Source organism: Polypterus senegalus, chromosome 8 (assembly GCF_016835505.1).
Source record: "Polypterus senegalus isolate Bchr_013 chromosome 8, ASM1683550v1, whole genome shotgun sequence".
Taxonomy (NCBI): domain Eukaryota; kingdom Metazoa; phylum Chordata; class Cladistia; order Polypteriformes; family Polypteridae; genus Polypterus; species Polypterus senegalus.
The window spans coordinates 170,729,609-170,755,136 of NC_053161.1; the positions used below are offsets into that span (position 1 = coordinate 170,729,609).

Genomic DNA, 25,528 nt, shown 5'->3' on the forward strand with positions numbered 1-25,528 from the left:
CTCATCTCGTTTGTCAAATTTCTTATGTTCTTAACCTTTGGCTGGACAACAGATATGGAATCACACATAAACGTTTACAATCCTCCTGGTCAAATTTGGAGGGGTGGGGACCCATGAAGAAGTAACCATTATCAGGATTTCATATTTGTTATTGTTGTAAATGTAACAAGGCCTCTACGGTATGAGTAAGAACTTTGTGTTATTCATCAGGTACAAAATCAGAAGGTATGTGAAAATCGATACCTGATCATCAATTTTTAAAAGGCTACAGTATATAGCAAAAAAGCATGAGTGTTGCTTTAATGCTGAGAAAAAAAAAACAACTTTTTTTAGTTATTAAGATATCTTCATTGGTTCCAGAAATTATAGACATCTGTCAAAGGCTTCTTAAGTAGTAAAAATAATGATGGCCCTCATCTTTGATATCTTTGAAGCAAGTTCCTGGAGAGCAGGGGAAAAGAACTTTATTTTTATTAATTTTGGCCAACACTCAGCCATACAAAAATAAAAATAATAATGCAGCACTGTTTTTTTTTAATTGGGTGAATCTTAATTGAATGACCCCTGTCACTTCACTCTGTTGTCACTGTTGATCCAAAGAGACTTACAAATGTCCCTCCTATAACTGTATCTCTACTAGGCCTGTGAGAAAGGGGCAGTGGGTGGTAAAAATGGCACCTTTAGGGACTGAAGAGGACTCACCAGACAACATTCCGGCTTATTTTTTTAAACCCAAAACTGCACTTCCTGTTTTCAGTTTGTTGGAATGTAGAAGAGCAGCCTGAGAGCCGACTGACAAGCCGAGTCCTGATGGAATCTCAGATGCGGCCTCACAACTGACGACGCCTGTCAGAGTCAAGGGGTCTTCTCCTGCTGCTGCTGCTGCTGCTTCACGGCTGTAAGTCCAGTCTTTCAACTCTTTTTCTGGAATTTCTTTAAGTTGTGGGTGCTTCCTTAGTGGCACGTATGTGCACAGATGTGCTGTTGGAATTTGAAATGAGGTCTCTACTGCAAGAGATGTAAGTAAATGTCAGAAATAGAGACTTTGGGTCGAGTGTGCCATGTTGTCTCAGCTCTGTTTCACATAATGTGACAAGTGCTCACTGCTTTATTAACTATCTGTTGCTAACATCACTTATCGCAACGTTCAACGGTGGTAATGCACTACAACTGTCTGGTAGTAAGTGTCTGAAATCTTTATACATTTCAGTGGTTTGCATACCTGAATTAGCCAACTCCGCTCAGGTGTGTTTAGTTAGTTCAGGTTAGGGCAGAGCAGTTGCCAGGCTGGATTTGTTAGATCTCATCAAAAGAAGAGCCATGGGGTGGCCGTTGTCCTTCAAGATAAAAATGAAGACTTGTATGACAAGTAACTTTAACTTTCACATGCATATCCTGTTAGAGAGTAGATAGACCATGATAAAGAGTTGGGTGACTCCATATAATCAGAATGCGGAAATTCAAAAGAAAAAAGAAAACCAATAATGATGAAAAATGTCTTCAGATGTGAGCTCCAAATTGAATTGTTTTCAATATGTCCGAACTTCTGGCCATAAACTTTGGAGCGACAAGTAATTGCAATCACTTTAGCCCTTAAGCTTTTCCCTAGGCGCACATGCGTGTGGAAGTCCCTACATGGAAATGAGAAAAATTGTGTTCTTTCTTCAATGTTTTATTCTAGCATTTGTATTTTTGTATTTTTCCCCCTATTTATTGTTTCTTTTTCTAATTCATAATATTGTCTTTCATGTATTTGTCTACTATTTGGTGTTTAATGTTTGGTATCCTGCTTTATTTATGTGATTTATTCTTTGCTTTTTTTCCCTCTTGTGCCCTTTTGGATATTTGTGAAACATGTTGAGCATGGGAATGACTCTATTATATAGAAAGTATTTAAAAATAGTCAACACTAGTTTAAAATGAGTTGTGTAATGAGGATACGCGGGTAATGTTCGATTAAGCGTGGCATTAGAACATGGGCAGCCATAATCACACACTGTAACTTCATGTCAGCATGAAGTGACCCGGAAATAAAAAGTTAGCTAGAGCTAGACAAGAATTGAAAGGAGCTTAAATACCCGTCAGAGTAGCTCATGATATTCTTTTTTTTTTTGTTGTTGCTTTTGACATTCCATACAGGTAAGTCAAGTTTTATAAAACAAGGTTCAAAATAAATCAACCTCCACCCCTGAGAAAGAGAGCCGGGCCAAAAGAGTAAAGCTTTAATAGTAGGAAAAATCAATAAAATAAATAAATAGAATAAAAAAGGAATGAAAATTCACTTCTTTATTTTAAAAGCTTATTCTAAAATGTTATTGATTAGATCCTGTCAGGTTTTGAAAAAGTTCTGCACAGATCCTCAAAGTGAGAATTAGATTTTTTCCAGTTTCAGATAATATAAAACATCAGTTACCCACTGACTTAAGAGAGGAGAGTTAGGATTCTTCCAGTTGAGCAAAATAAGTCGACGTGCCAATAGTGTAGTAAAGACAATCACAGTTTGTTTGTCCTTCACCACTTTAAGCCCATCTGTGAGCCCACCAAGCACAGCTGTTTGTGGATTAGGAGGGATTGTGACACCAAGGCTGTCTGAACAGCGTTTAAAGATTTTGCTCCAAGATGATGTTAATTTGGTGCAGGCCCAAAACATGTGACCCAGTGAGGCTGGAACTTGACTGCAGGGTTCGCAGGTTGGATCTCACCCTGGAAAGATTTTGGACAATTTTAGGTGAGACAGATGTGCTTGATATATAATTTTGAGTTGAATAATTGTATGCTTTGCACATATGGAGCTTGAGTGAATTCTCTGCATTGGTACCTTCCACTCCTTTTCTGAGATGTTGAGAGAGAGATCCTTTTCCCATTGTCCTCTTGGATCTTTGAAAGGGAGGGACTGTAAAATGGCTTTATATATTGCAGAAATGATGTGAGTCCCCAAGACTGATCAATATTTTTTCCAGAATGGAAGTAGATAGGAGGTGAGGAAAAATTGGACAGGTTCTGTTTAACAAAGTTTCTAATTTGGTGGTAGTTAAAGAAATGTGTCGCTGGAAAGTTAAATTTGGAGTGTAATTGTTCATAGGATGCAAAGACATTGTCTATGTACAGATCTAATTTAATCCCAAATCATTTCCAGACATTAAAAACTGTGTACGTTTGAGAGGTGGTTCTCGTTCAGATGTGCCACAGATAAAAGATTCTCTGTCTTAAATTGCTTCCTACATTGGTTCCATATTCTGAGTGAGTGAAGCACAATTGGATTGTCAGTATATTGGCGATAACTTGTATTTATTGGGGTGCAAAGCAAGGAATATTAAGAAGTACTGCAGGATTTTATTTCTATTGTGGACCAAGCCTGTGTATGTTCATCTATTTGTGCCCATGTCCAGGTTTTTATAGCTTGTTAATTTGCTGCCCATTAATAAAACTGAAAGTTAGGTAGAGCCATGCCACCTTCTGCCTTAGGTTTTTGTAGGGTCGACTTCTGTATACGTGGATGTTTTGAATTCCAACGAAATGAAGTTATAGTTGAATCCAACCTCTTAAAATGATCTATTGATGTATATTGAAATGTTTTAAAATAGAAGAAGAAGCTTAGGAAGGATATTCATCTTAACAGCGTTAATTCTTCCAGCTAAATTGAAAAGAAGGGGTAACAATTTTGCAAGTCTTGCTTATGTTTTTCCATACAGACAGCAAAATTTTGTTGATATTAAGCTTAATGTTTACTTGTGATGTTTACCCCTAGATATTTAAACTTGAAATTCTAGTTGGGTAGTGGAGTGGAGAGGCTGGAGGTGACTTTCAGAGTCTTGTATTAGTCTCTGGGAATCAAAGAAGCTCAGCAACAAAAGCAGCAATATTTATATAAAAATGAAAGAAATATGATAAATGAGAGGAGACCATTCTGTCCATCAAGCCTGTTTGTTTAGTTAATAGCTAAGATGTCCCACATTCTAAATTTTCATGTATACAGTGCCCTCCATAATGTTTGGGAGAAAGACCCATTTTTTTCCTTGATTTGCTCATCTGCTGCACAGTTTAATAAACAAATCAAATCACTCAGACACAATTGCTGACTTTCATTTAAGGGTCTTTGCATACATTTCGGTCACACTTCGGTCACACTTCACACACGGAAACACTTTTTCATCATGGTCCCCTCATTTTCACATGCCATAATGTTTGGGACACAGCAATGGCAGGTCTGTTAAAGCCGTTGTCATATTTAGGACTTTGTCACATGTCCCTCACATGCAATGATTGCTTGAAGTCTGCGATTCATAGACATCGTCAGGTGCTGAGGGTCTTCTCTGGTGATGCACTGCCAAGCCTCTCATGCATCCATCTTCAGCTCCTGTTTGTTTTGGGGGCTTTCCCCTTAAGTTTTCTCTTCAGTATATGGAAGGCCTACTCAATTAGATTTAAATTGAAATATAAATATATGTCAAATCGGCTGACTGGCTTGGCCATTTTTATATCTTTGATAAACTTATGTGTTGCCTTAGCAGTGTGTCTGGCTCAGTATCCTGTTGTAGGAAGAAGGCCTTTACTGGCTCTTGAACAGATCATGGGCCTCATGTATAAACGGTGCGTACGCACAGAAATGTTGCGTAAGAACTTTTCCACATTCAAATCGCGATGTATAAAACTTACACTTGGCGTAAAGCCACGCACTTTTCCACGGTACCTCATACCTTGTCGTACGCAAGTTCTCCGCTCGGTTTTGCAGACTGGCGGCACCCAGCGTCAAAGCAATGCTACTGTTCCTGTGTGGTTACACCTTATTTTCCTGACGCAGCTTTATAAATACAGTACACTGAAACTAACCGCATATTGTTTATTAGTGTAATGCATCTGATTGTAATTAACTTGTAACAATTTATTTGTCCAGGGAATAGCCATAGTATTCCATATTCCATAAATGCTTTCGCATTGTTACTCTCACTGCACATTCTTCTTCTTCTTCTTCTTCTTCTTCTTCTTCTACTCCTTCTTCTTCTCCTTCTTCTTCTTCGCCTTCTTCTTCTTCTTCTTTCAGCTCCTCCCGTTAGGAGTTGCCACAGCGGATCATCTTTTTCCATATTACTCTCACTGCACCACTCAGAGTATCACTGTATCTGAGTGTGAATCACAGCAGCAGCTGATCGGAAAGAGAATTATCAGTATACAATTTTATGGACACGCTGCCTCAGCCACGGCAAAACGTTTCAAAGCCTTTCCTGACCTCGCGGTTCAGAAACAGTTTCATCCCAAGAACTATAAACGCACTCAATCAATTGCACCTTGTAGAACTGTTTGTACTTATAAGTACAATCACCCCACTGTAAACTTACACTACAGTTATAATATCGCACAACCTGAGCCACTTTATAAAGCGCGTATTTACATATGATGATGATATAATTTTTAAGGTGAAATGCAGCAAAATATGTTTATTATATTATACAGATAAAACTTTAACTTCATTTAAATAATCTATATTCTTCACTGGGAGTGTCGTGAAGGATAGAATAATTAAACATGTACTACAAAGATATTTCAATGTTCCTTAAACGTTTTGAAGAATCGGTGCTAAGCTTACAGATGGCTTAACTTCTATTACAGAGCTGATTGTGTGGTGATTGGGTATTTGGGGAAAGAAAAGCACTGACTGCAGTGACGGCTACGCCAATATATATTGAATATAAAACAGAAAGAGAAAATAACAACACAGCTAAAAATGCAGCGACAAATTTCGGCAAAAGTTAAATGCTTGTGTCATGAGCACGAGGCGGCTATGCAGTGTCTGCAATGGACGTGGCCATCCACCGTGCATAAGCTACCTTACTGACATTGGCGGGCGAAGGAGCCACCGATTCTTCCTCTGCCCAGTGCCACCACAAGCTTAGAGCCGCCCCTGAGTACTGCTGCAATAAATTATTTCATCGAAGGTCGCACACAATCACTGCGCTGTGAAACTCATGATTAATAACGTGCTTTAACTCCTATCATCATAAAAATTATATCATTTATACATCTCAGTATTTTAGTTATTCAGAGAGCTGTAATATCATGAATGTAATGGAAGAGAAGAGAGCCGGTTTAAGAAGTAAGTAGTGATTCACACACATAGAGCACATAGAAGATCAAATACAAAACAAAGCATTTAACGTGCTACTTTAATTACGATGTGATTTGAGAAACTGGTTAATTAAACAATTTTAAGATGAAGTTTGTGATTTTCTACTTTAATGACAAAATAAACTACGTGATTAAAGTGGAAATGTCGAGATTGAAGTTGAAATTTTCCCCACTGTGTGCCTTTTTTTCTCTGTACCCTAATAAGCTTTCATATGACACTCAGACAGTGGGCTTACAACTTGGCTTTCCACGGCGACTTTGATATGTGACTTCTTTTTTATTTCCAGCACTGTGCGATTTTGTGAACGTGAGCTTTCAAGATTCTCCAACACGCTATGTCACTCGATCAACAGCCTTTTGTTGATTATACCACGGTTTATTTGAACAAATATGTTTTTCCTTTGCCTCCACTTGGTATTCACTGAAATTCTTATATTTTCCCCATGCTTTTCCCATTGTCTTTTCACAGAAGGCTGAGCTTATGGGCGATTTATATTCATTTGCATAATCAAAGAGGCGTAATTCTGGGAGGATTTGGGGCGTTACATGAAGCGCGTGCACGAGTGTTAGTTTTCACGCTGATTGGGATTTATGTAGCAGAAGAACGTGGAAGTTGGAGTACGCACAGATTCCTGCATCTGGATTTTTCTGTGCGTAAGCACATTTCGGCTTTTGTGCTTACGCCATGTTATAGTGCGAGTTCTATGCACAGCGTTATACATGAGGACCCAGATGTTTGTCTTCACCTCAGAATTCACTGCCATCAGTAGGTCCATCATCAATAAAGAGAAGTGTGCTAGTACCTGTGGCAGCCATACTTGCTCATGCCATAACACCCACTGCACCATGTTTAACAGATGAGGTGGTCTGCTTTGGATCTTGGGTATTTCCTTTTCGTCTCCACATCTGCTCTTGCCTACACTCTGATCAGGTTCATCTTTGTCTAGTCTGTCCAAAAGACCTTTAAAGTCTTTTATCACAATTTGTAATCTGGACATCGTGTTTTTGTGGTTTTCATCTCGCAATGTGGCCTCTGTGTTTCTGTTCATGAAGCCTTCTACTGATAGTCATTTCTAACACATCCACATATGCTTCCTGGAGACTGTTTCTGATAAGCCGCACAGGCGTTTGAGGCTTTTTCTTTACCCTAGTGATGATTTTTTTGTCATCAGCAGTGGAGGTTTTCCTTGGCCTGCCAATCCCTTTGCGATTAATGAGCTCACCAGTGTGTTCCTTCTTCTTCATGATATCCCAGACAGTTGATTTCGGTCATGCTAAGGTTTTGCTGATGTTTCCAGTGGTTTGATTCTTGTTTTTCAGCTCCATAATGGTTTCTTTGACTTTCGTGGGCACAGCTAGCAAGTACTTTTGTGTAATTAATATTTGTAGTTTATTTATTTATTTATTTATTTATTTTTTACTTGGGTCTAATATTATGGATCTCCTCACTCTTGAATATGCTACATACAATTGTCCAGGACTGGGGAGGAGGTCTGTGCTGCATGGGATTTCATGTATTGTGACGTTTGGGTTAAATTTTAGATGTTGTGTCAAGTGACATGTTCATCCCCTTATTTAAAAGAGGTCTTAAAAGAGCTGTGAAGTGGGTTACAAGGCAACTTTTAATTATCAAAGTGAGTCTGAGTCTAAATCACAGAATGCTACTTGTCACACACGTGCGCTTAGGAGACAGTCAACTCTTATCAGGCACTCTTATCAAAGCAACACCTACATTAACAGCCACAGCACTTGACATCTGGTCCCAAGCTCTATGGTACCTTTGCTAACCATATTTTACTTGAGCTTCACCAAAGCACATACTGTAGCTCACTTTCCATGCCACATATCATCCTGTCTCTGTATTTTGTCCAGGACACCTCCCCTTCTTCACATAAACACCCACCTTATTGGACACTGCAGTTTTGCAGGCCACTCCCACCCCTCATGCTGCTGGCCTTTATTTGAATAAAATGGAAAACCCCAGACACCAGATTGATTCATTTCTCTCACAGTCACAGTGTTGTGCCATCATTGTATGAGGTGCTTTAGGATAACCTACTTGCTACAGTATTAAGATCAACTAACAGCAAACATTTAGAAAGCACAGGTCAGCTAATTTGTTTGCTATCTGTAACATCACATAATTTCAATCAGATCAGTAAATGCATTTTTTAGATTTTGGGATATTTAGTTTTTCTATTGTAGAGGTTGTACACCTAAATATTGATAATTCAAAATCTCCTTTCTTAGTGGATAAATAAGCACCTTTGAACATAAATAAAATGTATTATTATTTATTATTATTATTATTATTATTATTGACCTAGGTGTACCATCTTACCAAATTTCTGCTTTTTAACTAAACAGGAAATAATGAATGACTGAGTATATAGATTTATGACTGTTGTGCCAATAAGACACAGGAAACATCACAGGTTTGGGGTAGCCACCCTTGGCTGCAAAATGGGTATTTTTTTCTTGAGTTGTGATTGGTACAATTTCCAAAACAGAACTGATTTGAGTTTTGTTAAATGGTGGCTTTAAAGGCCATGACTGGAAGTGGCATCATCTGGACCAGAACCGGAAGTGATGTTGTCGAGACCGGAAGTGACATCAGCCGGAGCAGTGATACCGGGGGTGGTGTCTTCAGACTGGAAGTGACATCATCAATGGTGTAGGTACCGGAAGTGACATTATCAATGGCATTGGGACCTAGTGGGGTTTCCTGAGGATAATCTGCAGAGGATGGAGAGAGAATGTTAGTGCAGCTCTCCACCCTCTGTTCTAGCATGGTATTATTTAAGCTGTCTCTCATGCACACGTATGTGACACTGTCTAATCATTATATTCTGTGAAAAAAGCCATGCTTGTCACTTTGAAAAAATATTAAGTTAAGATTAAGAAAATATGCAGTATTAGTTTTAATTTTTAACAATAGCAGTTCTAATGTATTAAAGAATTCTGGCTGTTAGTTAGAGAATGTGGAGGCAGCCGCCATATAATGATGTCTCTTAAAAACACCTTCCTTCCTTTGATTTTATTTAAAGATATTGTTATGTCAAAGAGAATAGAGTAGTGATCTGAAATGCCAATGTCCAAGATCTGTGTGACATCAATGTGAAATCCCTTCATTGTGACTAAATCACATATGGCCACACATATCGTAATGTGCTGACTAAGCCCAAAGTAGCATTTCTATCATTTCTATTGCTGTAGTCAATGGCCGGCACATATATTCGGATTGAAGCTCAACAAATTGACATCTTTTATTGGCTAACTATATTATTTCATAAGCTTGCTTATTCTAATATTATTTCTTAAGCTTGCATATTCTAATCTTTCTAGTTAGCCAATAAAAGGTGTCATTTTACTTAATTTCTCACCACATCCATAATGGATAACAAAATACAACACCCTAGTATACTTAAGCTCAACAATTGCTATTCTTCAGTCAATATAATCTTTGCTTTTCAGTTCATCCTGGGGAATAAATGCAAAGGCCGATGCAGTCTGACAAGGTAGAACATATTCAGGATCTAGAGAGCATGAACCCTATTGAATGTTTTTGTCAGATACAACGTTGGTAGAAATTCAAACTTGAATTGAGGAAATAAACGATATTCAAAAAACTCTAGCAATACCAGAGTACAATGCTGTTGGTCTAATATTTGTTCTGTAATCTTTAAAAATGAAGGTTTTTCAAGGGGTAGGCAAATTTTCTGTCTTTGCTCTTCTCCATAATTCTTTCATCTCTTGAACTTTGCACTTGTCTATCCTTCTTTATTTTTAGGGTGTTAAAATAATCACTCTAACAATGACTGCAGCTCATCACACATTTAAATATTCAGTAAATAGTCACATCCATATTTGGACACCATTTATAAAGTTGTATCTCCTTACAGCTGCACTTGTAAACAAGTCCCTGAATTGGTTGAGGTTGTCTATCGCCATGACACCAGCACCATACTGACTACTGAGATTTTACTCCAGTGACTCCTGCTGTGTGGTTATGAGTTTAAAGTTAGACAATCACAAGAAAACCATCTCCTTTCAGGTCCTCAGATAGATAGGTAACTGAGTCCAAATGTGGGCTTCTCTTAGCCACTGACCATCCACTCAACTCCTTTTATTGTCTTACTGTGATGAACTGTTCACATCAATGTCATCTGTGTCTTATTTCCACAGTTGTTAACCATCTAGATGTCAGCTAAGCTTTGTTGAGAAGGTCATCAAGTGCCACTGTAATCATCTTGACTCCTTCAAATGGCTTTCTACAGCACTAAGACCCAACAGAAGTCTGGACAGGCGTACTTTAAGATGAGAAGATCTGATGAAGACGTCGCAGCTCTTTCTGGTAAGAACAATTCTGAGACATCATTCAGTTATTTAGAGAGGTGGTCTAACAAAACCAGAAAATAGGTTTATGAATATTCAGTCACTTTGATAAACTAACAAAGAGAGAGTCGGAAGACATATGGCTAAGTAAGCAGATTTATAGGAGGTGACATGTCATTTTAATCTATGCCAATTAATTAAAAATAAGAGCCTTTATGAAATTGTAAAAAGAGGGCTACCTGTGTGCCATGGTGGATTTTCCACGTTCTCGCCATTTGCCCTGGGCCTTCCCAAGGTGTTTCAGTTAGAATTTTATAAATCCTGTGGGAAAATTCAAATGCATACAGCAGTAGAAACATAGAAAATAAGAATACAGACTCACAAGACGGCTAATACAGCAAATCAATAAATCAATCAGTCAACCAGTAAAACACAACAAACGTAACGAGTGCATTGGGTGGAAGTACTAGTTTGTCTGATGGCAGTGGGCAGAAAGACCCCCAGAGACGCTTCTTAGCACACTGTGGTGGAATGACCCTGTGGCTAAAAGTGCTCCAAGAGAGTGCCTCCTGGAGAAGATGGAGAGAATGTTTCATGATGGCATCCACAACAGCTTCCAGTGTGTCCAGGGTTCTCCCCGTGATGGCACGGGCTTTCCTGATAAGTTTGTTCAGGCATTGTGCTTCCTTTGAGGTCAGGTTGCTTCCCCAGGAGACTGCAGTGTAAACCCTTACACTCACTACCATGGACTGGTAGAACATTTACAGCAGCTTGCTGCATCCATCAAAGGACCTGAATCTCTTTATGAAGTCCAGTCTGCTCTTGTCCTTGTTGTCCAACACCACCGTGTTGTCAGACCAGTCCAGTATGTTGTTTATGTAGACATCCAGGTACTTGTAGCTCTGCACTACTTCCACGTCCTCCCCTGGATGGTAAATAGTCTCAGGGTCTTCTTGGCATACCTGAAGTCCACTACCAGCTCTTTTGTCTTGCTAATGTTGGGATGTAGGTTGTTTTGTCCCTGCCCCACAAGACAAAGTTCTTCAGAACCTTCCTGTACTCTTGCTCATCTCCATTATTAATTGTTTTCCGATAGAGGGCACTAGTTCATTTTAAGTACCTGAACCTGAACAGATATATTATAACGAGGCGATAACCCTCCCCTAGTGATACTGTGGTAAGAAATCACATAAGAGAAAATAATTTAGCTTTCTTTAATGATGGTTTAAGCGGCAAAACAGACGAGGAAGCCATGACAAGCCCATGTGCTGGAAGGATTTTCAGGATCGACTGACATTATCTTCCATCCATCCGTCAGATTCAAAGGTGTGCCTGGCAATGTTCCAAGGCTTTATACTCTTTCTCCATGTGCAGGCCCTTACTTAGGTAAATCATGCCATTCTAAACAAGGAAAAGAGAGGATTAAGTTTCATGCTGACTTTAACACACAGAAACAGTGCACATTGCCCATTTGTCTTTGTCTATTTTATCCTATGCTTGGCCTAGCAGTTCTAAATACTGAGCCCTTTTGTATTAAATCTGGTTCAGCTGTGCATGTAGAAAGAAAAGAAAAACAGATTTAAAATATTTGCACAGAGCACAGTGACATTAAACTTTTATTCTGATTACATTAATGCAGCCTATGTTTCAGTAGACTCCAAGCGCTGGTATTGTGCTGGAAGTCTGTTGTGTGGTGAGTAAACAGGAAAAGGAGACAGGACAGTTCCCTGAGGTGCTCCAGTATTACACACCACCAGTCTCTCAGCCTCACAAACTGCCATCTGTTGGTAAGGTAGTCCGTGATCCTGGAGTTTTTGGGGGCATCAAGGTTGAAGGTCTTGAGCTTTTTCCCCAGTTGATGAGACAGAATGGTGTTAAAAGCATTGGTTTAGTCCAAGTGGGAGTAGTCTCTGTGGTGAATGTAAATAAGAGCATCCTCCACACCTATATGTGTCTGATAGGCAAACTGCAGAGGATCTAGATGTTCTGAAACCAGATGTCATAGCTGTTTAAGGCCTCTCAAAGATCTTCATAATGTAGGAAGTAAGAGCAACTGGTCTGAAGTCCTTAGGATCTCTGGAATGTCCTTTCTTTGGCACTGGGACCAAACGGGATGCTTTCCACTACTGGAGGAACTTCTGCAAATTCAGGGACAGGGAGAACAGGTGCTTAAGGACCTTATGGAGCTGGTGATGGTGCTGATTCCGTCTGGCTCTGAAGCTTTGTTCCTGCACAGTTTTCCCAGATTTCTCCTTATTTCTGACCTCTCAAATGTTTGTGCCAGTTATGGTGAGTTCTAAATCCTTCCAATTTGACTGAATGCTGGTCTGTGAAGGATGTCCCTTTCCACATTAAAGGAATTCAGTCTCCTAAGAAAACAGAGCCTGCTCTGCCTTTTCTACTTCCATTCCTCTATGTTCCAAGATCAGTCCAGCCTGTCATTAATGTGGACCCCCAAGTACTTACAGTAGTGGATCATCTCTACATTGACTCCTTGAATACTGACTGGACACAGAGGCTCTTTTGTGAAGTGAAAGTCAATAAGCAGTTCTATGGTTTTGCTGATGTTAAGATGCAGACAATTCTCTTTGCACCAAGAACCAAAATTCTCTACCTGACTCCTCTCCTCTGTCTCAGCCCCCTTATCAATACACTCCATAACTGTAGAGTTATCTGAGAATTTCTTCATGAGACTGTCTGGATCTGGGCCTGGAGGGATACCCAGGTTATCCAGCTATCTTTCCAAGGCTAAGGAGTGAGAATTGTGGAGAAAGTGGTAACCGTAAAGCCCTTCAGGTTTACAATGCAGCTCCAGATCTCTGGTCCTATCCCTTGGTGTTGAGGCTTTCAGAAGTTTGGTTAGCTGTCGCAGGCCATTGTCTTACAGACCTTTTACTTAATGTCCCTAACATTGCTAAGCCCGTCAATGAAATCCCTAATGTGATACTCCACCCCCCCACACCTGAACCTATTGTGATGAATGGCCGGCAGCTCAACCCGGCTGCAACATCCAAAGAATGGAAGCATGGGGGAAGGAAGCTACTTTGGGACAATGCCTTTCCCAGGACGCTAGATGGCAGCTTCCCTGGAGCATAGCAGGGCACCATGGGATCTCGAGATTGGCTTCACAGCCCTGATGGGTACTGTGGGTGCCACCAGGTGATACTGCAGAGAGACCTGGGAATCTCTACTACAAAGTCATTGGGAGGGAAGTCCCATGTGCTTCCAGGCTGAAGAAAATGCAAATTTTCCATCTGACCTGGAGATGCTGGCAAGTCATGGGGACAGAAGAACAGAAGCACTTCCAGGTCAAGGACTATATAAAGGACTGCTGTGAACCCAGCAAGTGAGCCGGAGTTGGGAGGTAGGAGACGGAGCTTGCTGGAAGGTGTGGAGGACAGAATTGCGTGTGGTTATTATGCTTATTATTGTGATTATTATTACTTGCCTATGTATGGTGACTGTGGGGCTTAGAGGCACTATTACAGAAAGGAAAGGAATTAAAATACCTTTCTGTACTTTTACCTGGTGTCCTGGACATCTGTTTGTTAGGTTAGAGGAGCAACAGCACCCTCTAGTGTCACACTATGAAACCTGAAAGATATAAGAGTCTAGACCAGGGGTCCTCAATCACGGTCCTGGAGAGCCGCAGTGGCTGCAGTTTTTGCTCCAACCCAGTTGCTTAATAAAAAGCACTTATTGCTAAATTAACACTTCTGCATCACTTTAGTGATTTTGAGCCCTTATTGCTTAATTTTGTCTTAAACAGCTATTTTATTTGCTCCTTATTATCAATAACATGCAAATGACAAGAGAGAGCAGCATTTCTCCATTTAGCTTATTTACATTTACACCTGTGTGTATTTATCTGCACTATTGGGTTTAATTAAATACTTGGAAGAAAAATGAAGAGAAAAAAGTGAAGGACTGAGAATTACTCGTCCATTTTAGCCTTCAAATCATTTGCATGATAGAAAGGGAAAGAAAATCTAGGATATGAGAATGACCTGACATAGCAGAGTTAATTTAATTTCATAGCTTGTTAGTGCTTTATTGGCAAGAATTGCTTTCTAATTAAGCAACCAGGTCAGAACAAAAACCTGCAGCCACTGCGGCTCTCCAGGACTGGGATTAAGGACCCCTGGTCTAGACCAAATTAACATTAAAGTGTATTTATGAAGGCACAGAAATTTAAAGTTGAAATGTTAAATAAAAGTAATAGAAAAATGATATATTCTCATGCTATATGATATATTTTGGCAGCAATTCAATCTTCCATCTGTCTCTTCAATATGGTCTGTGTATTTAACATATTTCATTCAATTTTTACAAGAAAACACTGCATAGATCTGACCTGACCTTCCTCTGAATTCCACATTAGACTTTACCTTCCCAGATGGTATAACAAAAACTAATGTGGAAAAATAATAAATAGTTTGATCAGTTTGATCAATCTGGTATACATGATAGAGCCACGCAGAACCTGTCTTTATAGTGCAAGTGCAAACTTCTTGTTTCTCCTAACGAACAAAAAACCACAAGTGACCAACTGATGAACTTAAAGGATGTGGTAAATGCTGATCCAAGCAAAATGTTGTAAGATGTAACGGTTTGAAATTCTTGTGCAACCAAAGTCATAAGACAAAGGCCCTATAAAAGATTTGGGATACCGACCCCTCAAGGCAGATGAAGGGCAGGTGTCCTAGGACTGTGCTTCTCTGTCATCTTTCCCTTGCCTGGTGTGTATTAATAAAAGATTTTTTACTAACTTTAATTAATATCTCTCTGTCTTCAGTCACAAGAAACGATAATATAGAAAACGTGCCCACACTATTTATTTTTTATACCTACCAACCCATTGAAAAAGATTAAAATATTTATGTCTTTTGTGACTACTAGGGGGTGTTGCAGCACCCCAAACCTCAGACAAAATTGCACAGACACAAGTCTGGATGTAATGAAATGCTTTATTTTCATGACATTCCTTACAAAAGCTTTGTAAATCTCACTACAAATTATTTCCTTCACCTTCCACTCCTCCAGGCAAGCTTCGTCCTCTGTCAACCAACTTTGACTCAACTCTCTAAGATCGAGCAGCTTTTTTAATCGATGACCTGGGAGTACTTCCAGTGCTTGGACATATGAAGCACTTCTGGGTTAAGCAGAACTCCCTGAAAGTAGGGATCATGAATCCCAGCAGCTCCCCCTGGTGGCGTCCACAGAACCCAACAGATCTGCCGCTTAGGACTACAGATCCCAGCTCTTTCCAAGAAGGGGGCGTTTGCTCCCTGGGATTGTATTCTTTTATTGAATGCAGGTTATACTAGAGACTTATACGCATCTGGAAAAAATCAGACAAGAGAAATATGGTACAAAAAGAGATATACAGTATGCATATGTAATGCGCTTTCAAAATGTAGCTTCCACTCCCAACATACAATGTAATATAACTATTTATGCATACATATCCAGGTTGAAGGGAAGCCATTGGAACAGTACAATCATCACCTAGTTCTTCAGTGGGGAAAGCTTATGAATAGAAGTCTGGTCTGTCAGAGTGTAGGCAGCATTTGGATGGCTTCTGTATGGCTTCTCCCCATTTTACATACTCAAGTTTCAATGAACTTTGACAGATATGGCAGCTGCCATCTGAGTATTGCTCTTCTCAGATCAACGCAGCAGCTTTTCCACCTGCTATTATCATTTTTTGTTTCTGTGGACAGTGGCCCCGGCCATACGTATATTGATCATCAGACAGGGAACATCAGCACTTTCAAATACCCCGCCTGTCGCTTGCTCCCTGGCAGCTTCTCTTTGTCAGATGACTTGCATGATTTTCACCTTTATGGTCTAATAATATCATGTGTTTGGAATTAACTTCACAGATCACAGTGGCAGACTTCAAACTTACAGCTACACCAGCATGTCCTGCAGGTGACTGTGTGGGAATCCTAATCCAGGGATACTTCCATCTGGTGTAGTGGGGAAGAAAATGTTCAGCAGTGCTTATCTCTCCTGGTCCTTCCTTTGCACTGGCCTCCTGGCTGGGTAAGGATCCTTGTTCAATCCCGGTCAAGATGTCAGTCCACATGTGTCATCCATTATACTTTGCAAAGTTAATATTTATTTACTTCTGATGAAATGCATCTCAAGCTGCACACTTATTTTTTTTTTTTATTTAAACAGTACAGTATTACCAAGTTTAAAAATCTAATAATATTTCAAAGCCTAATATCTGAGTAATAAAACAGTTCAGGTTTTTTGTTTTTTGTGTTTTTTTTCCAGTCCCACACAGGAATCTGTTTACAACAAGAAGTCACCATACAGGTGCATCTCAAGAGATAAGAATATCATCAAAACATTAATTTATTTCATTAATTCAATTCAAAAAGTGAAACTCATATATTCTATATATTCATTACACACAGAGTGATATACAGTATTTCAAGCATTTATTTCTTTTCATTTTGCTGATTATGATACAGGTAATGAAAACTCAAAATTCAGTATCTCAGAAAATTAGAATATTACATAAGACCAAGAAAAAAAAAATAATGTTGGCTTACTGAAAAGTCTGTCCATGTATGCACTGACTACTTGGTCAGGGCTCCTTTGGCATTAATGACTGCATCAATGCGCCGTGGCATGGAGGCGATCAGCCTGTGTCACTGCTGAGGTGTTATGGAAGCCCAGGATGCTTTGATCGTAGCCTTCAGCTCATCTGCATTGTTGGCTCTGCTGTCTCTCATATTCCTCTTGATAGAATTTCTATGGGGTTTAGGTCAGGTGATTTTGCTGGCCAATCAAGCACAGTGATACCACGGTCACGGTCATTAAACCAGGTTTTGGGACTTTTAGCAGTATGTGCAGGTGCCAAGTCCTGCTGGAAAATGAAATCAGCATCTCTATAAAGCTTGTAAGCAGAGGGAAGCATGAAGTGCTCTAAAACGTGTGCTGCATTTGGACTTGATAAAACATAGTGAACCAACATCAGCAGATGACATGGTTGCCCAAATCATCACTGACAGTGGAAACGTCACACTGGACCTCATCAACTTGAATTCTGTGCCTCTCCACTACTCCTCCAGACTCTGTGACCTTGATTTCCAAATGAGGTGCAAAATTTACTTTCATCTGAAAAGAGGACTTTGGACCACTGAGCTGTTAACAGTCAAGTCAGTTTTCTCCTTACCACAGGTAAGACGCTTCTGACGTGGTCTCTGGTTCAGGAGTTGCTTAACACCAGGAGTGCTGTCATGGTATTGAGATGGCCCTCCTTAAAGTATTTAATGATAACTCAGGTGACACGGCAGTCCTTCTCCTCCTTTACCTGTCCGCTGCCTTTGACACTATTGACCATGAGATATTGCTGATGTGGCTTAAACATCTTGTTGGGCTTAAAGGGGCTGCTCTTAATTGGTTCAGGTCATATCTAATTGGTAGACACTTTTCAGTGACTTTAAATTCCTCTTTTTCGTCTACTGCCCCTCTTAAATATGGTGTTCCTCAGGGATCCATTTTGGGTCTTATTTTAATCTCTATATACCTTCATCTTATTGGAGCTTTTTAGGAAATTTAACATTTCTTTTCACTGCTATGCTGATGATGCTCAGGTTTATATTCCTGTCTGCAACTCTGCAATAAATCAACTCCACAACTGTCTGTCTGAACTAAGATCCTGGATGGCTAGTAATTTTCTTGATCTGAATCAAAATAAAACGGAGGTGCTTATAGTGGGTCCATCAGCTAAAGTCCAGATTAGTCTTGGACTGCTCAGCTCTCTCTCTGTCTTTTGCAAACCTCAAGTCCACAATCTTGGTGTTATCTTTGACAGTAACCTCTCTTTTGAGAAACAAGTAAATTATGTAGTCAAGAGTTGCTTTTTCCAGCTTTGTCTATTAGGGAAGGTTAAGCCTTTTTTATCTTCTAGGGATCTTGAGAAAGCTACTCATGCTTTTATCTTTTCTTGCCTTGATTACTGCAACTCGCTGTATTCTGGGATTAGCAAATCTCTGATACTCAGGTTACAGTTGTTCCAGAATGCTGCCGGTTGCTTTCTGTTTGGGGAAAGAAAGTATGACTCTGTTTCTCCTATTTTAGCTTCATTACACTGGCTGCCTGTCAGTTTTTGAATTGATTTTAAAATCTTGCTGCTAGTTTTTAAATTTTTACATGGGCTTGCACCTGCCTATTTATCTGAACTGTGTGTTTTACACCAGCCATCCAGAGTGCTTAGATCTTCTGGTCAGTTGTCTTTTGTTGTTCCTCATACCAAGTGTAAAACTAAGGGGTCAGAGAGGACTTGTGCAGCTGCTGCTCCTCACCTTTGGAACTCTTTACCTCATCACATAAAATAGAGTCGTCTACAACTGAACTGTTCAAAACAAGATTAAAGATTCATTTCTATTTACTTGCTTTCCATGACCTTTAGTAATACTGATGGTTTCCTCTTTGTGATTATACCATACCATACCATACCATATTTATTTGTTGAGCGCTTAAAAACACAGCATTACAACTGACCAAAGCGCTGTACAGTTACAACAAGCAGGACTAAAAGCAAAATATTAAAAATAAACATTAAGAGAGAATTAAAACAGAGATACTAAAAACAGGTCAAGGGACCAAATAAAATAGAGAAAATAGCAAAAGACAAGTGGAAAATGAAACAGGTTAAGAATTAAAAGCCAATGTGAAGAGGTGCGTTTTTAGGCGAGATTTAAATGTGGCGACTGAAGCGGCTTGCCTAACCACTAAGGGCAGGGAGTTCCAGAGCCTGGAACATTATGTAACATTACTTCTATTTATTATTTATTTTATTTATGTTTCATTTATTTTATTTCTATTTATGTTTTTATTATGTTAATTGTATGTTTTTCCTTCTTTTATTGTAAAGCACTTTGGCCACAGCATTCTTATGTTGTTTTAAATGTGCTATATAAATAAAGTTGACATTGACGTTGACATTGAGTGTGACCGTTGTAGCCCCTGTCCCGGAAACGTCTGTGTGTGGTGGCTCTTGAAGCACTGACTCCAGCCGCAGTTCACTCCTTGGGAATCTCTCCCAAATTCTTGAATAGGCTGTGCTTCACAATCCTCTCAAGGCTGCCGTTATCCCTGTTGCTTGTGCACCTTTTTCCGTCAAATTTTATTCTTCCATTCAACTTTCCATTAATATGCTTGGATACAGCACTCTGAACAGCCATTAGCAGTGACTTTTGGTGGCTTACTCTCCTTGTGGAGTGATGGTCTCAGTGACTCTCTTCTGGACAACCATCAAGTCAGCAGTCTGATTGTGTGGCCTACTGAACCAGACTGAGAGACAATTTAAAGGCTCAGGACCCCTTTGCAGGTGTTTTGGGTTAATTAGCTGAGTGTAGTGGGATGCCAGGAGTCTACAATGTTGCACTTTTCCACAATATTCTAATTTTCTGAGATACTCAATTTTAGGTTTTCATTACCTATAAGCTATTATCAGCAAAATGAAAAGAAATAAATGTTTAAATTATATCACTCTGTGCATAATGAATATCTATAATATATGAGTTTCACTTTTTGAATTGAATTACTGAAATAAATTAACTTTTCAATGATATTCTAATTTCTTGGCAGGTCAGGTCTTAATATGAGAATTTCAAAAACCCTCAAGGGTCAAAAGTTGAGTTTACCATACAGAAAAGTGACCAGAATTGTGCCACTATAATAATAATAATAATAATAATAATACATTTTATTTATATAGTGCCTTTCCCATGCTCAAGGCACTTACAGAATATAAGAAAGAACGGCAGGGTATACAGTATATAGCACAGTACAAAGCAGATAAATAAATAAGGAAGATTAAGACAGTAAATTCAGAGAAAGCCTAACAGACAACACAATTGATGGTCTAGCACACACACACATACAGGTTACATGAGCATCTTGACAGAGAGGTAAACTGAGAGAAGGGTAATAAAGTCAAGTAGAGCTAAAAGCCTTCCTGAACAGATGAGTTTTGAGTTGTTTTTTAAAAGAATTCATGGAGTCAGCTGACCTGATTAATTTCGGTAGGTCATTCCAGAGTCTGGGCACTATACAGCTGAAGGCCCTGTCACCCATGGAGTGTAGATTAGTGTGGGGCACAACAAGATTGCCAGAATCAGAGGACCTTAGTGGCGGGCAGGCACATAGTGATGGAGAAGGTCACTGATGTAGTTTTGCGCGAGGTTATTTAAGGCTTTGTAGGTTATTAGTAGGATTTTATATTCGATTCTGTAAGACACAGGGAGCCAGTGAAGACGGAGCAGGATGGGTGTGATGTGCTCGCTGCTGCTGGTTCGAGTCAGGACTCTTGCAGCTGAGTTTTGAATAAGCTGGAGCTGTGATATAAGATTAGAAGGGCACCTGCCAACAGCGAGTTACAATAATCTATGCGGGATGTGATAAAAGTAGGGACAAGTTTCTCAGCATTAGAAAAGGAATGGAAGGAGTGAACATGGGATATGTTACGGAGGTGAAAGTAAGAAAATTTCTTAATGTGATTTATGTGGACGGAATAAGAAAGGGAGGAATCAAAAATTACACCAAGATTCTTTGCAGTAGAGGCAGGTCTGATGAGATCACCGCCAAGATGGACTGGGAAGGAGCTCATTTTATTAAGTTGCATTTTAGTCCCAATTTGCAGGAGTTCAGTTTTGTTGCAGTTTAATTTTAAAGAGTTCTGCTCCATCCAGGTTTTAATTTCACTAAGGCAGGTTGTGAGCTGAGAAAGCTCTGATGAAGTTCCACTTTTAACATTGAAGTAGAGTTGAGTATCATCTGCATAAAAATGATAGCCCAGTCCATAGCTATGAATAATATGGCCAAGGGGAAGCATATAAATACAGAAGAGAAGAGGGCTGAGGACAGAGCCCTGAGGAACTCCTTGTGTGACTGGCGCCAAGCTGGATCTGCTGTTGCCAAGACTAACAAACTCTTGCCTATCAGTCAGATAGGACTTGAACCACTGGAGGGCAGTGCCAGAGATACCCAGCATGTTCTCCATTCTGAACAGTAGAATGTCATGTCTGACCTGAGTGTCAAATGCTGCACTGAGGTCTAATAGAATTAATATGCTGGTTTGTCCAGAGTCTGCTGCCATAAGCAAATCATTGGTTACCCGTAGCAGAGCAGTTTCACAGCTGTGCTGCACCCTGAAACCAGACTGAAAGGGTTCCATCAAATTATTAGACGTTAAATAATTGGTGAGCTGGGAAGCTACAACACGCTCAAGAGCTTTTGACAGGAAAGGTAAGTGGGAAATAATTTGTTAAGATTGTCAGCATCAAGACCAGACTTTTTTAACATTGGGGTTACAGAAGCGATTTTAAAAGTAAGTATCACTCTCACGTCCAGCCACTTATGCAATGTGCTATTGTTCTAAAGTGTTAGCCATAGTTTTACAAGCCAGTTTCTTAAATTTAGTGTTTGAATGTGTCCAGTCCATATCTGGCCCAATCCAGGCTTTGTCAGTGGACAAGGTGGTCAGGTATCTCAACATGACATAACCTAGTGTTATTTTTATTGTCTGAGGCAGGGGTAGGCAGTGTCGGTCCCGGAGAGTCGCAGTGGGTGCAGGTTTTTGTTCCAACCCAGTTTCTTAAAGAGTAGTCAAGTATTGCTTAAGTGATAGTTTGATACTTCATTTTGGTGGTCTCGCTTATTAAGTTTCCCCTCCCTTAATTGCTTATTTCAATCTTAAACACCTACATTCAGTATGTTAATGGCTCCTTATTAGCAGTAAAATGTAAATGACAAAGCGGCCAGCTGTTTTCCATCTAGCTTGTTTCCATGTGTATTCATCATGGACTTTTTGATTTGATTTAATAAAACACTTAATAGAAAAATGTGACAGACTGAAAATGATCAGTTTTAGGCTTCAAATCTTTTGGATGATACCCTTGGAAAGGAAAAAATCTACAAACTAAGAACTTAACATTGTAGACTAACAAGCCATAAAATTAAATAAACTCTGAGATTGGCAATCATTGGTTTCTAATGAAGCAATTGGGTTGGAACAAAAAGAGGCAGCCACTGTGGCTCTCAAGGACCGACTGGTCTGAGGTGACCAGAGTGAAGAGAAAAGGTAACAGGACTATTTTTGTGGATCTCCAGTGTTGCTCACTCAGCTGTTGAGTGTCACAATCTGTGGTCTGCCTGACAGATAGTCCATTATCAGGAAAACACATCCTCATTCACCTGCATATCTCTGAGTTTACACCTTAACAGGGATGAATGAATGGTACTGATTCACTGGAGAAACCAAAAGCCATCATCCTCACAGTGCTGCCAGCTTTGTCAAGGTGAGAGTAACCCTTGTGAAGCAGATAGATAAATGCATCCTCTACTCCAATCTTTGTCCAACAGGCAAACTGCAGTTGGTCAAGGTGGTCTACCACAAGAGTATTTGTATAGTCCAAGACTAGTCTGTCAAAGGTCTTTATAATGTGAGACATAAATGCCACTGGTCTATAGTCATGAGGTGAAGAGGTGTCTGCCTTCTTTGAAACAGGATCAATGCAGGATGTTTTCCACAGCAGTGACCACTTTCTGAAGCCTTAAGGAGAGACTGAACAGGTGACAGAGGGTATCATAAAATTGGACAGCACGGGCCTTAAGAACTCAAAGGATTGACACTATATGGTCCCGCAGCCCTTCCTGTGTCTAGCTTTCTTAGTTGTCTCCTTACTTGGTTTGAGTTATGGACTGTCCACATTGATGTTCAGAGGTGGACTTGTCACAAATCATTTAAGTTGAACTGATAAGACTTGTTGATGTAGTAGGGATTGTGTGGGAAGACTGGTCATGGAAGAAAGTGGCAGTAGGAGGGAAATTTAATTTAAAAAAGGTTCAGGAAATTAGAATTGTCCACATCCTGTTTTACCAGCTGAGTTGCTTCAGAATTATGCCCAGTCCATTCCAAACATCCTTCATGCTATTCTGAGTAACTTTGTTGCCTATTTTAGCTTTGTAAGGTTAATTCCCTTTCTGCAGCATTCACCGTATGTTCTTCAGAGGCTCTTTTGTCACTGGACTTGAATGATCTTTATTTTTGTCATACAGAAGACCTTTTAACTATTTAGTAATCCGGGCTTGTGCTTAGGAAAGCAGCCCACTGTCTTTGAGGGCACCACAGACTTGACACAAAAGTTGATATAGTTATAGTCTGAGACGCAGTGACAGAATCTCTCAATATCATCCCCATGTGACATGGGCTTTCTCATTTGGTCATTTGGAAGCAATCATTCAGAGCCATTTCAGCCTCCAGGCCCAACTACCTCACTATTCTGGTAGTAACAGGTTGCCGTCTCATAACAGGCTTGTAGCTGGGAATAACGTGAATCAGGTTGTGGTCAGATTTGCCAAAATGACCCAGTAGATTACACTTATAGGCATCTTTAACATTTGAATATATAGCAGGTCTTCCAGTGGAACTAGTCATAAATTGATTGAAATTGGTAATCATTCCTTCTAACATTGCATGGTTGAAGTCACAACATATTATAAACAAATTAGACAATAGTGTTAGGTAGGTGCCATTACTTGCCCCATAATTAAGATTCTTGCAGCAGGACTTGATTAGACTATTGGAAGGATACCCAACTCACTCAAGCAGCAGTTGAAGTCACTATGTAGTGAGGATTGCATTGTGTTCATTTGTGTGTAATCAGCCATGTCAGACTGATCTATCAACCTTGTGTCTCCTGATTTCTTTCTTTATTCCTTTACCATCTTTTCCTCTCTCCCTGTAGGTTTGACACAGAAGTTTTCTAAAGTCATTAAAGAATTCTGTCATGAGGACCTCCTCATGGTCACCAAGTACTACAAGCCCTATCTGGCATATGTGATTGAATATGACATCACTAGTATCCTGCAGAACCTGGTCACCAAGAACATGCTCACCAACGATGAGGCCAAGGTAGGAGACTTTCTGTGTTACTCAGGAGGAGAAGGAGCAGCAGAAATGAAAAAGAGAGTGGAGAGAGTGAACTAAGGGAAATTTTGTGCCAGATTTGGAGGAGACAGACTGACTGACTGTAACAGAAGTCAATGTTTGCAAAAGCTCTCTCAATATTTCAGAGATAATGCCCACCTCAATCAGTGCTCATCTTTAAACCAAACTTCTGCTTTTTTATATTTAAGAAATTCAAAGCCAAAGAAGAGCAAAAGGAGCGAGCAGGTGTGGAGTCCTTCATCAGTGACATAATGAACAAAGACAGAGTGGTGCTGGTCAGCCTGTGGGAGGCGCTGGCTGAAGAGCTTGTGAGATTTCCATCACCAAACCTGCCAAGAATATTGAAGGAGGTGACAGAGCCGGGTGAGTTAATGGAGTTACAAAGAACTCTTGAATCTCCGGGCAAGCACTGGACAGAAACAGAGGGATGACACAGGGACACAATACAAAACAACAAACCCACAGTGTACCTGTGTGGGGGATTCTCTACAAAATGCTGATGGGGCCCCAAACTAAAACTAGGATGCTAACCTTAGTACCAGAACTCCAGTTTTCTTCTTTTGTCAGGAGTTTCACTGTTTGGGGAGTGACATGTTGTTGCTGTTTGGTGGTCCCAGTTAGATTTCACACTTTTTGTTTTTTGTCATATTGCTCAAAACTTCTTTTAGACTCCTAGCCTACAGGGCACCGTAATGCCTGTAGACTGTGATATCCTTCCGTATCAAGTTGAGACTCTCCCTCCATTGTCCTCTGTCCCTGACCAAACCTGCTTCTTTAGCTATAGCCAGCACAAGTTTGTCTTTGTTTTTGTTTTTTTCCAAATCGGTCAAACATTCCAGTACAGGGTTTTATATTGCAAACTTTCTTCTTTCTTTTCAAACCTTCATTTTCAAATTCAAAGGAGCATTCTTCTTTGGCTGTGTCCATTTCCTACTGTCACCCATTTCACTATTACTTCCATAATCTGCTGCCTTTATGAGCTCTGTCCCCATGTTCTTTTATTGAATCGGTCCTTGAAACCTCCAGTGAGGACTTGCTGGATATCATGATGTCCCACTGTGACTTGATGTTCAACTGAGCTAATGTAAGGAATTG

General features: G+C 39.8%; 1 protein-coding gene across 4 annotated transcripts in view; it reads left to right on the top strand.

Annotated features, from left to right (window-relative positions):
* Positions 1-820: 820 nt before the first annotated feature.
* The window catches only part of LOC120533387 (NACHT, LRR and PYD domains-containing protein 3-like), a 55,238-nt gene continuing 30,530 nt past the window's right edge, over positions 821-25,528 (top strand). For 2 of the 4 annotated variants that reach the window (XM_039760232.1, XM_039760235.1), the window contains exons 1-4: positions 821-898; positions 10,309-10,477; positions 24,231-24,397; positions 24,622-24,796. In XM_039760232.1, the coding sequence (XP_039616166.1) occupies positions 10,387-10,477; positions 24,231-24,397; positions 24,622-24,796 (433 nt within the window). In that variant the 5' untranslated portion in view covers positions 821-898; positions 10,309-10,386. Of the gene's footprint in view, positions 899-10,308; positions 10,478-16,343; positions 16,507-22,397; positions 22,782-24,230; positions 24,398-24,621; positions 24,797-25,528 lie in introns of those variants that run through there. The other 2 variants (XM_039760234.1, XM_039760233.1) reach the window with 2 other exon arrangements.